Below are 16,471 nucleotides of genomic sequence, written 5' to 3' on the forward strand. Positions count from 1 at the left end.
ATGCCTGGTTATTTCAATTAAGAAAAACTGGGTAAGATAGAAAATGCGGTTTCTCATTTGCAGGCCGCATCTCTAGTGCTCCCTAGCCACATGTGGCTCTCGGCAGCCCTGTGGGACAGCTCGGGTTCGGAGCGTCCTCCTGCTCTCTGTTGGGGGGAGGGGGTGCAGGCGGGTTGGAGGGAGCGTTGCTCTTCCTTACAGGAACACTGTAAGTGGACGCTGAAACAGGTTGGTGCATGGCAGCCATGCTAGACTGTTCTGCATGGAGTTTATTTTTCATCCTCCCAAATGTTTTCAGTAGGTTTAAAATCCGCATTTCTCTTGGGCCCAGATGCTGAATGAACCCCCTCTATGAGTGTCCTCTGTGCTTTAAGGCACACAGAGCACGTCTCTGAATTGGAATCCGTGTTCGAAGGACACGTTTTACAGAACTGCTACCCTCCTGCTCTTGATCATTTTCACACAAGTTTGTGTGGCACATCTTTCAGTCTGATTTCCAGCAGAGACCCTCTGGGTGAAAGACAAGAAAACTACAGCGAGTGCAGTTCCAAAGAGATCCTCATCCCAAGCTTTAACTAGGCGCTTCTTAGGTCAGCCTGATTTTTTTTTTGTTTTTAGGGCTGCACCTGCGGCATATGGAGGTTCCCAGGCTACAGGTTGAATCAGAGCCACACAGCCACAACGCCAGATCCAAGCCACATCTGTGACCCACACCACAGCTCACGGTGATGCCGGATCCTTAGCGCACTGAGCAAGGCCAGGGATGGAACCCACATCCTCACGGATACTAGTCAGGCTCATTACCACTGAGCCACCACAGGGACTCCCTGTGTCAGCCTGATTTTACCTGCTCTTCATAATAATGTAGCAGAATTATGAAAATATAAATTGGAGTTTTTCTTCTCTGATAGGATACTGTTGAAGGAGCACAGGAGAAAGCTCAGTCCCAACCAGGGTGGTAATTCTCAGTTCTTTCAAAAACAACCCTCGCTTTATTTAATGAGGTCACACTCATCGTCTGGCCTTTGACCCAAGTGTTCTGTTCCTTATGTTACAGCGAAAGTCAGAAGCATGCAACCCAGCAGGGAGGAGAAGCTTGCAAATTTATTTTCTGTGCTTTTTATACTGTTGTTGAGAAGGATTATCATTTGTTATCTTCTATAAAAGTCTGCTCTTTGATGACAGATTCAGCCAGTATAATAAAGGGCTGAGAATGAAATTCAAAGACATCTCTGGAGATCCAAATACATTTTTGTTTTTTATTTATTAGGTTTTTTTTGTTTGTTTGTTTTTTGTTTTTTGTCGTCTTAGGGCCGCACCCACAGCATATGGAGGTTCCCAGGCTAGGGGTCCAATCGGAGCTGTAGCTGCTGGCCTTCACCAAAGCCACAGCAACACGGGATCTGAGCCACCACAGCTCACGGCAATGCCGGATCCTTAACCCACTGAGCGAGGCCAGGGGTCGAACCCGCATCCTCATGGATGCTAGTAGGGTTTGTTAACCACTGAGCCACGATGGGAACTCCTCAAATACATTTTTCTGGATCACAGGCAGTTTTCATGAAGATGGAATAGCTTAAGTATATCAAACATTCAGTCCATCTTGACATTAGAACCATAAACAGGGTGTAAAATATTTAAAGTGCTGATTTCCTTTGTTGCATTTTCATAATATTAACGATTGATAATAGTTTTTATGGTTAAGCCCTTAGTATATGTTATACATTATTGTACATTATGATTTATTAATACACAGACAAAACACCACGGACTAGATAGGGTTACCTCCATTTTACTTGTGAGGAAGCTGAGGCTCTGAGAGTTTAGGAAAATGAATTACTGTCCCATATCCATCCAGCAGGATCCCAGGAGGCCCTGAAAATAGCAGTATTGTAGATGAATATCTGATGCTTGGAAAGCTGTTACAAAAGCGGGGGAAGCGCGCGAAGCAGGTACCAAACGCTACATCCGAGTGCCCCCAGGGGTGCGCTTTGCACAGACACGGAGGCGCACACTTGCAAGCCAAGGTGTGGGAAGATGGAGCGAGCCTTGCTGGGGCTGCGAGGCACATCCTTGTTTTCTCACTCACACAGTCGCCCTGTGGTTTCAGTGCGTGAAGGAGCTGTGCTCGCTGCTGCTTCACCAGGCCCTGCTGCTCCCGTCCCTGAAGCTTCTCCTCGAGAGCCAAGATGCGGGTCTGCACGCCCTGGCCCTGGAGCACGTCACCGCCGTCACTCAGGTACCCCCTTCTGTCGCAGCGAAGTGGATTCGTGTGGCCGTTCAGAGAGAGCAGCCACCATCTACTCAGGCCTGTTTAGTCCCCGCTCTTCTCTGAGCACGGTGGCTGTTTGTGTTTTGTCTGGGTAGGTGTTTGCTTATTTTACAGACATTTACTAAAACTCCTGCCATGAAGCACACTCTGTGTGTGTCTACATGCTGAGAATACCAATCCCGGTAACGAAGCGGTGCGTTAGTCTCTTTAAGAAAATGTCAGAGCTGCCTGCGACCAGCAGACTAGTCCTCTCGCCACTTGAAATTGGGGCGGAAGAACTCCTGGCAACAGGCAGGTTTTCTGTGCCTGCCTCTGTTTGGTTATCTACTAATTAAAGGTGAGAAAGTAGCTGTGCCTGCTGTTTACTGGCACTGTCGGAAGTTGCAACCTCGCATTTCCTCCGGCACCGCCTCTAAAGCTGCGCCGCCGTGGTGAGGAATTGGGGGGGGCGGCGTCAAGGCTAGAAAGTTCTCCCTCAAGGCTGGTTGTCTTGTTATCGTGATTAAGGAAGAAACTCTCACTTCCCTTTTAAATTTTGTACTTTAGGACTAGATAGCTCAGGGTTGCGTTTTAATGAATTTGCATTGTGTGATCCTTACTGAAACCCTTCTGTAGGGCGAACGTTCTTTCATTTGAAGTGTGTGTGTCTGTGTGTGTGTGTGTTTTAACAAAAACATAAGAGAATGTCTTCTAGGGACCAGAAAAGGGAAGACACCCCTGGAGTGGAGGTTCAGTGAAGAGACTGATGAAAAGATGTCCTGGATGTAAAATTTTGTTAGTGACAAAGGATGCAGAGCGTAGAACGTACTTGCATTTGGAAATAGTCATAATGAACAAAATGAGAAAAACCTAGTGCTGTATTCATTTAGGTGAATTTCTAAAATACCGGAAAGCCTCTGTGAAGTTTCACGAACACCCTTCATTATCACTGATACCTGAGCCCAACAGGGGCCTTTTGGGGACCTGGACAGCACGGAACTTGAGGGGGACGGTCCAGTGGTAGCCTCCCCATCTCTCTCCACTAAAATGGATCCTGGGAAGGGCATTCCCGAGATGCGCTCCTGAATTCCATGGGCAAGCGTATCCACTTTAAAGACTTTATCTCAAAGGCATCAGTCAGAACTGCAACTAAAACTGGGCTTGCTTAACTGCGAACCAGCCCAGCTGCCTGCTACACCCCCCTCCCACACACATGCAAAGTAAGACGCTAAATGGGAATGTTGTAACCCCGAGTTGTTTTTAAATGGTACTAGTGCACTGTGATCTGTACCCTTGATGGGTGGCGTTGTGCTAAAACTTGCATCATCCCTGCAGCCTGTGGTGTGGTTCTCCTGGGATTGCGATGATAAGTCCCCAAACCTTTGTGGCCTGCAGGTGCAAGAATCAAAGCTGGGGGTGTCAGGTGCTGAGAAGAGTCACTGCCCTTCCCCTGAGGCCCTTTCTGAGGAATTCAGTCGTGAAACTGACTCACAGCTTCTCTATACTCGATCAGTCCGTCAGGGACCTTCCACTGTGTTCCCAGGACCCGATGCATCCTCCAGCGAACTAAAGTGTTGCAGAGTTTTCCAGCTTCTAAATATTTTCTGCCTTTTTATTTTGAGATAATTTTAAGTGCACATACAGTCGTGGGAAATAATACAGCAAGATTTTGTATCCCCGCTACCTCGTTTCCCTGAGTGGTGAGAGGTTGCATGACTGCAGCATGATTATAACCAGGACATCGACACTGATGCAGTCTCAGTTTTACATGCCCTCGTGTGTGTGTGTGTGTGTGTGTGTGTGTGTGTGTGTGTGAAGTTCTCTGCAGCTGTCACATGGAGTTTCGTGTGACCACTCCTACCATCAAGAGCCAGAGCAGTTCCGTGACCAGGATCCCCCAGGCCACCTTTTATAGCCACAGCCACCCGCCTCCTCCCCCGTCCACCCGGCAGCCACTGGCAGCTGCTAATCTGTTCTCCATCTCTGTAATTTTGTCATTTCAAGAATGCGGTATAAATGAAAAGAAATTACTATAATTTATCACTGCTCTGCCAGTGCCATTCAAAGGTCATGGTACACCTTTCTGAGGAAAGAGTTTCATTGGGCCTTTTTGCAGGGCTCCTGTCAAGCTATTTTAAATCGTACTTGGTATTGCAGTGAGAAATAGAACACGTTGGCTTTCTTTGTGCTTATTTTGCTGCTCACTCTGTCCACTAGTGGGGGGCTCTGAGTTCATCAATAACCTGTTCCTCCCATATCGGTTATGGATGGTAGTTCCCAATGACATTAAAAGACCAAAACATCTGTCAAAGGGGCTCCTCTGATAGGCAGTGGTGCCTGCACAGTGCACGGATCCAGGCAGAAAAGTGCCCCCTCTTGCTCACTGAGAGTATTATTCTGCTGTTCATGATGAGATACTGACAGCTTTAGAGATGTTTACATTGCAAAGGATGATGCCTAAGTGCTGATGCCAGAGATTGTCCCAGCCTTCCCTCCAATAGCATCCTCACTTCTTTCCCTAAGCTTTTCTGAAATGGCAAACCTCTGGGGTTTCACATGTCCTTTTTACAAATGGCCAGCAGCCTCTTTCCTGGGCCAGAAATAGAAAGGCCCTCTTAGAGTTTATATTGTTGATGAATAATTAAAACCATGTGGGGTCCAGATGGCTAGATCGCCCTCTCCATCAGCCTCGTGAGAGCGAGAGCTCACCTTCAAAACCTTCTTCCCTCCAAGAAGGACACTCCTTGCTGGTGTGTTTGCATCTCGTTTCTGGAAGATTTTCTACCACGTGGAAGCCTCTTGACTCATTTCATCCCTGTAAGCAGATGTGTATTTATAACAGCTTCATAGACTGAAACATTTCCCGATTCATAATTCCAGATGTGTAGTGGCTTCTGCTTTTCACTGCTTCCTTCTTCTAAGCACTGCTGGGTGCCTCTGTCCCCACCCCACATCACAGGGACTGTCCCGGACTGCGCGCCTGTTAAGAGGACAGTTCGTGGCGTGATAAAGGAAGAGTTTAAGACCTTCAGCACCTGCTCATTTCTCCCTGATGCCAGTAATAACTGTCTTGCCATGCCAGCTGTGCCAGGTGTTATAATAAGCACCGCCTCCCTTTACCTTCTTCCTAACCCTCTAGGAAGGTAGCATCCTGGTTTCGTGCTGAGACTCAGAGGTCATACAGCGAGTAAACAGCAGGAGCTGAAATTAAAACCCTGGATCCAATGTTCAGAGTCTGTATTCAACCCTGCTGCTCCTTCTTCCATAACTGGGTGGGCTCTCTTATATTGGAAAAGGGTTATCCCCACAGAGAAATGGGGTTGCTGAAAGCACCTCGAATCTTTGAACATCAGCATTGCAAAGAGGAGCGCAGAGCTAGCCAGACAGCTTACCTGGTACAGGGCTTCCTTTTTTCAGATCTGCCAAGTCACCAGGCCGGGGCGGAGCACTGCTGGGGGCAGGGGGCCGACCTCCTCCCCGAGGGCTCTGTGCCGTGTCCTGAAAGCCCTCGCAGGGGAGCACCTCGGGGATGAGGCTGCGCCCTTTATCTCGAGCAAGCGGATCTCAGTGCGTCACGTCATGGCCCTTCACGTTCGGGATAAATGTGATCACTAGCCCCTTTGATGTTGCCGTGAAGGCCCCGAGACCCACCAGCATTACTTCCGTGACCAGTGCGCAGGTTGGAGGGAGAGCTTTGGAGATGCTCAGAAAACACGCTTGGATTAACATATGTACCACTGACCTTTGGCGAGCGCCGGGGTTGGTCTGCATTTAGCTGCAGGTTGGCCCCCGCATCCCTGGATTCAACCAGCCGGGGACTGTGTAAAGCTCTAGTGTCTGTTACTGATAGAAATCCAGGTACGAGTGGCCCACACCGTTCAGTGCCCACGTTGTTCAAGGACCAGCTCTATGTACAACCACGAAAGCGTCCTTTCTTTGTTCCCCATTTCACCCAGTCCGGATTTCCAACCAGGACCTCGCTGGCGAGAGTCTGTTCCACCTCAGCATTGCCTTTTCCTCGCGGAGCGCCGGCCCACACACCTTCCTTGTCACCCTGCAGGCCGTGGTAAAGGGACGTGGGGCTGGGCTTCTAACAGCCTAGTTGGGCGTCTGCAGAGTCCTTTGGCTTTGGCCCCAACGTCAGCCAGTTTTCTCCTAAGTGTATCCAAACCCGATTAGGCTGAAGTGACCTTGTCATGAAACGAACAATACAAGTTTCCTGTGTATCTTACAGGGATACCAATTGATATCAAACTGATTTTTTTTTTTTTTTTACACTCACTGTTCTTTTGGCTCTTTTAGTACCAGGCTCTTCCTCAGAATCTCAGGCATATCTTCTTATTTCTAAATATCATTTGAACCTGGACATAGGTAGGCATGTTACTTCTGCCCATCATCATGCTTCCTCAGCTGGTGGTTGGTCTTCTCCCCGAAGGAAGCTCTGCAACCCACAAACCTCCCGAGAGCTGGATGCCTCTCGTGACAAGCAGCGCACTCCCTCTGGGTCAACCTATGACATTTCCAGACAGCTCTGATGGTTGCTAGACCCATGGTACCCAGCCTGGTAACACCTGCCAGAGTGAGGAATGGGTGGGACGTGTCTAAAGACGAAAAAGTGATCACCCCTGTGTGCATGAGGCGTCTTCTCATGGGGAGACTGGCATGGGGTAGTAACACATGGAATTAAGCAAAGTAGGAAAGGGACAAGGAGAGAGTGTGGACCTAGCCAAACTCAAGGCCCCAAAATGGAACGTTAGTGACAATCATCAGGATGATTAAGCTTGAGTCCTCAAGTGTTCTCTCCTGTGGTTAGATCCTAAGTCAGAAGATTGTCCTGCTGTTAAATCCCATGCCAGGACCAGGGCTGGTTATCTGCTGAGAGGTGGCGTCTGAATATCATGCAAATAAATAGAGAAAACAAGAAATTACATGCAGGCATTTTTCTTATTCCAAGTATACGCTTGTGTTGCCCCTTCATTCTTCTGTACTTGTAGTTGATATATTTAATAACTTTTTTTAGTAATAGTAGATGTAGCGGTGAGACAAATATCCTTCCCCAAAGTAAACAGTGAAATAATATTAAATAATCTTCTTTAATTGAAATGAGGTCCTGCATGCATCATGCTACTGGGATTTCAGCTTCCCTCATTATTGTAATTACTCTTAGCTTCGTATAGATCCATAAAATCAAAGATTTAATTCAGAGAAGGTTCATTACCTATTGTTGAAACAGGAATTAAGCAGATAACATTTTAATGGCTTAGAAGACAGTAGTGCTTTTGTGCTTTAATAGATTCCCCCCCCCCAAGATCTGCAAAGTTTCATTTATTCTTAAAAATTAATCACTGACAAAAAAAAAAAAATCTCTGGTAGAGAAGGCAAGGATTTTACTTATTTTATGATATATATGTAAGGCTTTCTCCTTCTGTGCTTTATTCCTGATTTGTTTCACTGTAACATCTTCAGCCATTTACTGAACTTAAACTCTATAACCAGGTGTTGTGCTGGGCACTTTAAAGCATAGATGGTCTCCACCCCGGTGTGTCACATGTGGAAACTGGGAGACTCTCTTTAACAAGGACACACGTCTGTTTAGCTGAAAAGCCAGGGTCGGAAGTTGGTCTCTCATCCCAAAGCCTGTCTGCCTTCTTTTCACACGACGACCGCTTCTCACTCTAATTCAAAGTTATTTGATCAGAGGAATTAAATCAGCTAATCCTCCTGGACTTGTCTCATATTTATTTCAAACATCCAACTGAGTCCACAAACGACAGAATATATTTTCTTTCCCATGCCCCCAAGTCACCAAGCCAGTGTCAGGAACATGTGATTTTCCATAGACCGCATTCCAACGTGATTCCTGATTGCAAAGGTACTGTTGAAATCAGAAGTATATGTATAGACACACATATCAGTTGCTTCAAGGAAGTATAACTTGTGAGCTTTGAAGCAGTAGGAAAAGAATCATGAGAAGATCATTTTCTGACAGCGTGAAAGTGTAAAACATCCGTAAGACAACAAATAACCAAAACAGAATTGCAGACAACAGATTAGAATGTTCATTATAACCAAAATCAGGGTTAATATTTTACAAAGAACTCCTTCGCATGTGAAAAATTATGTTGAAACTCTTGTAAATGAGCAGAGTTTGATCCTTCCCGCAAGAAAAAAATTCAAATGATAGGAAAGTTTGGGAAAAAAATTCATTCTTGCAAATAGACAAATTCACGTTAAACATCTTTGAGGAACCAGTGCATATCTCCTAAATAGCAAAAAGATTTCCTTTGCAAAACAACTTCCAAAGCTGAGACGTTTACAGTGAAACTGACCCACTGCTCCCCTGAGGACCATTCCAGCACCACTGTAAACGAGCCAGTCAGCCTCCCTGTGTGACTGCACTGCTCATATTCTCAGCAAAATGTCTTTCAGATGCTTCGCTCCGTACTTTAGGTGCTTAGGCTGCCATACCGGAGCACCACAGATGGGGCAACTTAAGCATCAGAAAACTATTTTCTCATAGTCCTGGAGGCCCAGAGTCCAAGATTAAGGTGTCAGCAGGATTGATTTCTCCTGAGGCCTCTCTCCTTGGCTTGTAGACAGCTGCCTTCCCCCTGCGAGCTCACGTGGTTGTCTCCTGGCTTCTGTTCTAATAAAGATACCAGTCTGATTGGATAAAGCTTCACCCAGTGACTCGTTAAACCTTATGTACCTCTGTAAAGGCTTGTCTCCACATTCAGTCATTCTGATGGACTGGGGATTAGGACATCATGGTGTGAATTTGGGGGGGATACAGTTCATCCCACAAGATCCCATTTCTCCCTCTCCTAATAATTAATCCTGAGGAGGTAATTCAAATAAATCATACATGTAAAACTCCTTCATTGGTAGTGTTTCAGGAATATCAAACAATCAAAACCAGCAGTTTATAGCAGGTGTCGAATAACTTGTTCGATAGGCTACTTTGCAGCTGTGAAACTTTGTAGGAATGAAAACTATGTGAAAATATTCTTTAAACTTTTCAACATAAAATTGAGAAAAGCAGGATACAAGTGTCATATGATTGACTGTGAAAAGTATCCGCATATGGATAATTACTGGAGGGCAAAGGAGGATGGAATAATTTCCGTGCGGTGACCCAGACACAGATGACTTCTTTCTTTTTAAAAACTGTTTCCATTGTCTCTTTTCTTTCTATTTCAGAAAGAAAAAGAGTGCAGGTTAGAAGGAATAATTGGTGATAAGACAGCACCAGGTTTCTGTGACAGGTAGTACCCGAATTTTAGTGCCTTAAGTGAGCATTTTACTCAAAAACAAGAAAAATCAAAACAAGTTGAGGCTTAACGAATTCCTCTCCCAGCCCAGTGACTTAGCGCTGATGCCAGGCGCTGCTGTGCTGAAGGGAGGGGCTGCTCTGACCTCGATGCTCGAGACGGGCAGCTGGGTGTGTGGAGAGAATTGGTCTTGGCTGCCTGTGACCTGGGGCAGTGCACTTCTTCTCTGACCCTCAGGATCCTCTTCTTTATTTTTTTGTCTTTTTAGGGCTGTACCCGTGGAATGTGGAGGTTCCCGGGCTAGGGGTTGAATCAGAGCTGCAGCTACCGGCCTACACCAGAGCCACAGCAACGCAGGATCTGAGCCACGTCTGAGACCTACACTGCAGCTCATGGCAATGCCAGACCCTTAACCCACTGAGCGAGGCTAGGGGTGGAACCTGTGTCTTCATGGATGCCAGTCGGGTTCACTACCGCTGAGCTACAAGGGGAACTCCAGGCTCCTCTTCTTTAAAATGCAGTTGTTGGAATGGGTCCTTAGAAGGGCCATCTCCGTCTGTACTTTTTTAATTCTCTATTTTGTCCCAAATATGCACAGAATAATTATCTTTGCAGGTTTTTTTCTTGCACATGACAATTATAAAGTATGCTCTGGCCCTTCTGTATATCTTGCATAGATATCAGATAGAAATCCAATCAGAATCAGATCGAAAAATCAGAGGAAGGGAATGTAACAGAGTCAGCCACTTCATCTTCCTGGCACTTGATTGTGAGAAGCTAATCCAGAACTCCCCACTCTTTCCCCAGCCGCTGCTCGGGCTCAGTGGAGGCCGGCAGTTTGAGTCTCTTTAGGGGACCAAAGGGGAGCCATAGTGTGTCACTTCCAGCACTTAACCCTAGGCTTCCTCAGCCTGGATAGTGGACAGAGAGCTTGTGCACGGTGGACACCCACCCTGCCCCAGGTCACAGGCAGCTCATCCGAAAGGCTAGGCACATCCAGAGGGAAACAGTTTTAAGGATGACGTCACACAGGAGAGAAGCAGAAGAGGGGAATCAGGAGCAGCAGTTGCTGGCATTGATAGAACCCCCGTCTCTTCCTCGAGCCGAGAAAATCCATCATCCCCTTGCCAGGGGCCTCTCAGGCTCCCAAGGGGAGGGGTGGTGAGTAAACAGAAAGCCTAATAAAGGTGCCCTAGCCTGAAAGACTTATTCAGGGCAGCAAAGAAAGTGTTACCCTGCAGTGTCTGGGCTCTGAGCCTTTTTTATCCATGTATTTTATCAAACATTTGCCTGTAGCATCTTGGTGCACACTCTGTTCCCTCCTGGAGGGTTAGGTGGAAGGATTCTTTATTTTTAAGGGTGAACCAAATAACATTCACAGTAGCTGAGCTACTGTGCACATATGTGTGTGTGTGCGTGCACGTGTGCACTTGCACAAGCATGCTTACAGGCAGCAGTATACAGTGAAAGGATGGGTGCTTTGGAGTGACCCATCCATTCATATATTTGTTCCACAGATCCTACTGAGCCCCTAGCACTAGGCACAAGCTATTCTGGGCCTGGGGGCTGCGGGATGAGCAGAGGAGACAGCATCTCTGTTCTGGGGGAATAGACACTAAGCATCGACTAGTCAGTGATGATGGTTCCTGGTCCAGCTCACCCTGTAGCAGCCATGTGACATTTGCCACACGGCTCTGACCTCACTGAGCCTGTTTGTGCATCTATCAAGTGATGTTAGAACTGTCTTCAAGGGGCATTTCAAGGCTTAGGGGGAAGGTGCCCTGGTGCACAGGGTAGGGGTGGGGGGTGGGGGGCACTCAGGAACGGCAGGCAGGACGTGTGGGGTTCAGGTCCTGCTTTTCTGCCCCCAAGCAAAAGAGAAAGGAAGGAAAGAGGACACGCAGGACCCGAAAGGAACCCCGGAGGGGAGGTTGGAAAGCTCTTGTGCCCTGTCAGCAGAAGACTGGGGCTTGAACCAGCTGCTCTTGGCACCACCTCTAAAAATAAAAACAGATAATGCAAAATTGAGTTCAACCTGCATGTCTTCCTTCCTGAGTGGTGGGTGAGCAGAATGTGCATGTTGATGGGACGAGAGGCCAAGAAGAAACGGTTGCCCAGAGTGCACCAGACTCTTGAGTCTGAGCCGAGCACAGAGCTCGGGTCCTCGGCACGCATGCGTGCACCATACAGCAGTGTGATAGGGTTCCAGGATGCAGGGTCATCTGGCTGGATGTTGATTAGTGTTGATTAAGCTGGATGCTGAAATGAAAGGAGGTAAACCTCTGTGCCCTCAAGGAGCTCCCGGTCAGCAGGGGCGGCAGGCGTGCCATCACCATAGTGCAACACAGGGAGCATGTACAGCACCAGCGAAGAAGGCAGAGGGAGGTGGCATTGGAGCTGATGTTTACATTGGATTTTGAAGGATCACAGGGTTATTGTAGGGAAGCCCAGCGCCGTCTGGTGGTGGGTCTTATCCCCAGAACTTCTTTTGTTTAAATCCTTGCAGCCAGCCGGCACCCGTGTCCTCCTCATCTTCAGTAGCCTCTCTTCCTTGTCACAGCACACAGCACAAGCTCACTGGGGACAGTTATGCAATAGAGTTGGTCTAAACATGAGATAATTGGCTTTGAAATGCCACATTATCTTCTGCAGTAACCCCCACCAAGACTATTAAAAGCACACAGTGACTTGAAGGAGAAGCTGTTGTGAAGCTGTTGTGTGACACCCCAGTGTAGATGCGAAGCTCTAAAGTTTGCGCTATCATTCGTGTTGACTCACGAAAGTATGGACGCGAATATGAGATAATGATTACACTACAAAAATCTATAGCAAATGTGATCATTGTAAATGATAAAATTGTATAAAATAGAAAAATATAATCTATGTGTCAAAGCCATGGAAACCATACACAGACCAAGAAGGTAAGACCAGGGAGAAAGTACAGAGAATATGCAACCAAAGAGCCCAGAAAACATGTTTTAAAAGGGTAAGTGTGGTGCTGCCAGCTTTCCAGAGGCTTAGGGAAGAACAGCTTTTAAACCCCTCCTGTCGGTCATCCTGTTGACCCAAGTGGGCTGACGGATATACTTTTTCAGTGGAGTAGAAAAGGGTTTCCACTATTCTGGAAAGTTTTTTTTCCCGTGAATCTACATAAAGGAGAGGTTTGGGGTTAAAGGATGTGGGACACGGCGAGGCGCCAACGAAATGGTAAATGTTGTATGAAAGCTCAGGCTTTGGAGAGGGATGGACGGGGAGTTTGGGGTCAGAACGTGCAAACTATTACATTGAGAATAGATGAGCACTGAGGTCCTACTGTGTATGTAGCACAGGGAATTATATCCGGTCTCTTAAGATAGAACATGATGGAAGATAAGAAAGGGAATGTATGTATGTGTATGACTGGGATACTTCGCTGTACTGCAGAAATTGGCACAACATTGTAAATCAACTCTATTTTAATAAAAAATGTATAACATTTTTTTAAAAGAATGCTCCATCAAAAAAAAAATTTTTTTAAGTCAAAAAGCTCAGGCTTTGAAGTTAAGATGGACCTAAATTCAGATTCTGGCTCCACAATTTAAGCAACCACGATGTTAAGCAAAATTCTTCCCCATCGATTTCCGTCTCTAAAACCAGGAGGCGAAAGTGCTGACCTCACAGAGCCGAGTTGGGAGGACTCGGGCAGTGAGGGGTGTACAGGGTTGGGCCAGTTTCTGGCCCTCAGTATGGTAGCCGTCGCAGTGATTCAAGGGCGGGCAGGTCTTAGGCGAGAAGGAAACCAGGTCTGTCATCCGTGTGTGACCTCAGAGACCCTCGTGCCCCAGTGTGCTTTTTGGAGCAGGCACCGTTGACCAGGGTGGAGGGGTTTCTGCTGACAAAGCAGAAAGGCAGCGCCAGCCCACCAGCGGGGAGACGTCGGCAGCGCCCGCTCACATCTGTCTGTCTGATTTCTCCAAGGTGAATGATTCCAACTGTGACCCGGAACTTCTCTCCCTGCTCCTGGATGCCAAGCTCTTGGTGAAGTGCGTCTCCACTCCCTTCTACCCGCGTCTCGTCCAGCACCTCTTGGCTGGCCCCCAGCAAGGGCGCTGGGACGCCGAGGAGCTGGCCCGACACCTGTGGGGGGCCGGCCACGAGGCCGAGGCTGGGTCGCTCCTCCTGGCCGCGAGGGGCACACACCGGGCCCTGAGGACCTTCAGCATGGCTCTGGGCGCCGGGCAGCACTGGGTGTGAGCGGCCACCAGCCCTTGGCCCGTCCTAGGAGCCTCCAGGGGCAGCATGTGTGGCTATTGATTATTCTCCACGATTCCAGCCACTTGCAAATAAAGCTGTATATAAATGGTGAGCAAGCTTTGTTTCTTTCGTATAGTGATTGGTCAACATACTTTCTTACTAGAGAGACTTGACTCTTCTTATTTATTTATTTCGAACCATCTATTCTGGTAGAATACAATTAACGCAGTGTCTAAAACTGCACTTCAGACCGTTGCCTGTGGTGTGGACTGGTCAGTGGTTGAGTGGTTGGAGCACGTGTCCTGGATGGAGGAAGGATGGACCCAGATTCATGTCTCGGGTTAGTTATGCGACTTTGGGCAAAGCAGTCCCTCTTGGATCCTTAGTCTGTTGCGTAGAAAGTGAGGATTGTGTTACTTAGCCCACGCTCATCAGATACTCGGCAGGGGAAATGGTAGCTCTTCTCCCCCCTGGCTTGTGCAGACAAGTTTTGATTTTAAGGCCATAGGCGGATGATACTGCCTGCCTGTGAGGGCTGCCTCCTGATGAAGGGCCTCCAGACCTATCAAGGTCCCAGTACAAGACTGACAGATGTGCATGACTGTCAAGCTTGTGTAACCAGGTGGGTGGGTGGGCCACAGCCAGTGCGGATGCCTCCCTGTTGATTCAGCCTGGTGGGGGTCCCTGCTACCATATAGCCAATCACGGCAGGGCGTGGCCAGCAACACCCTTGGGAAAACCAGCATAGAAAGGGCCTTCCCTGCATGGGAGGGTAAGGACCCTGATATGACCCGCTGGCACTTGCTTCCTCCAGAAGTGGGAGCTTGAAGGTACAAGTTCTGGGCTTTGCTCTTGTGAAAGCCTCACAGCGGATTCAAGCCACAGCAACAACCTAGGCAGCGACTGGGAGAGAAGAGCAAACTGCGTGACTGCAGGACCATCGGAGGGTCCATCTGAGGCACCCTGGTCTTTCCCTCGACCCCAAAGCAACATTCGGAGGAAGGGAATGAGGGAGGGTGGCCGTGTATTCATCGGATGTTTAGTTTAGGTAGATAATGTCATCTAGGACACTTGTTATTACAGTGAATAACTTCTAATTTGTTTAAGTAATTTGGAAAGACTGTCTTTGGTCAGTTTCCCTATTGCTTTGTCAAAGTCGGTGGACTGAATGTGATGTGCCTCGCTGTGTGTCATTGATGCGTGGCCCCTTGGGGCAGCCTGGTGGCCTCCCCACACTCTGACCAGTGCCATACACACACCCCTGGTTGGGTACACCCTCCGTCTAAGAGGAACTTCGCTTCACCTTCACTTGTCATCACCGTCGTCATCATCCCCATCCCCATCATCATCACGCCGTCCCCATCACCCCCATCACCCCCATCACCCCCATCCTCATTACACCATCACCGTCACTACCAGTGATGGTTTCACCTTATTTCTGCTTCTATGAATGTAGCTACAGACTCCTCCGGGGGGGGGGGGAGGTTTGTATCATCTTTGGAGGAGATGTATTGATGTAAAACTCGCTCTGCTGCCTTTTTTTTTTTTTTTTTTTTTTTTTGCTTTTCAGGGCTGCATCTGCATCATTTTGAAGTTCCCAGGCTAGGGGTTGAACTGCAGCTGCAGCTGCCGGCCTACAGCACAGCCACAGCAATGCCAGATCCGAGCTCTATCTATGAACTACACTGCTGCCCAGAGCAATGCTAGATCCTTAGCCCACTGAGAGAGGCCAGGGATCAAACCCACATCATCATGGATACTGGTAGTGCTTGTAACCCACCGAGCCACAAGGGGAGCTCCCTCACTGTGCTGACTTCTTCCCAGTTATCTATCCCAGGATTGTACCAGCCTCTGAAATACTTCCCAGGAAAGGGCTCAGTGTATTTCTCCCAAAGTAGGTAACATCTGTCCAGACTGACCCACAGGCCCCAAAAGCCTTCCTAGAATTCTGAAGGCACTGGTTGTACATGTGGCTTTAATGAAGCTGCTGCTAGGAAGCATGCTGACTGGCAGCTTGGGTTTTTCTCTAACCTTCCAGCCAACTTCCATCCTTTCAGGTGACTGAAAGTATAAAGTGAGCAATCTGAGACAGCATAGTCCATTTTAGTGGCATCCACCCAGAGGCGGTTTTCTTCTCATTTCAGAACTAGAGGCATTATATACCAGTATGGCATCCTGACTATGTAAATGAATAAACTGAGGCCCAGAGGGCCAGCATAGCACTGAGCGGTGGGTCCACATCCCAGCCCCCACCCCGATATGCTTATGAGGCCCAAATGCCCTAGAATAAACTGTGCAGCTCTGACCTGACTCATGTCCTTGCTTATCAGAAACCGAACTTGCAAGGTTTGAGCGGCTTCTATGGGGAAAAAAATAGAGCAAAGAAATAAAATCATTCCAGATTCACATCAATCGCATCAATACTCTAAAAGACTGGCTTGGTCTTTCGAATGTTTTGTTGGCATGTAAACTGTTAATCATAAATGCTAGATAAAGAAGGAGTTCCTGTTGTGGCTCAGTGGGTTAAGAACCCGACTTGTGTCCAGGAGGATGTGGGTTTGATCCCCGGCCCTGCTCACTGGGTTAAAGTTCCACCATTGCCATGAGCCGTGATGTAGGTCACAGATGCAGCTCGGATCTGGCGTTGCTGTGGCTGTGGCGTAGACCAGCAGCTGCAGCTCCAGTTAGACCCCTAGCCTGGGAACCTCCATATGCC

The 16,471-nt window shown here is 47.8% G+C and overlaps 1 protein-coding gene across 1 annotated transcript in view; it reads left to right on the plus strand.

The window, feature by feature from the left end:
• The window catches only part of NBAS (NBAS subunit of NRZ tethering complex), a 360,775-nt gene extending 346,908 nt beyond the window's left edge, over positions 1-13,867 (plus strand). The window contains exons 51-52 of the mRNA XM_047782615.1: positions 2,111-2,239; positions 13,480-13,867. Of these exons, the coding sequence (XP_047638571.1) occupies positions 2,111-2,239; positions 13,480-13,755 (405 nt within the window). The 3' untranslated portion in view covers positions 13,756-13,867. The remainder of the gene's footprint in view (positions 1-2,110; positions 2,240-13,479) is intronic.
• Positions 13,868-16,471: the final 2,604 nt, after the last annotated feature.

The sequence above is a fragment of the Phacochoerus africanus genome, chromosome 5 (assembly GCF_016906955.1).
Source record: "Phacochoerus africanus isolate WHEZ1 chromosome 5, ROS_Pafr_v1, whole genome shotgun sequence".
Classification (NCBI taxonomy): domain Eukaryota; kingdom Metazoa; phylum Chordata; class Mammalia; order Artiodactyla; family Suidae; genus Phacochoerus; species Phacochoerus africanus.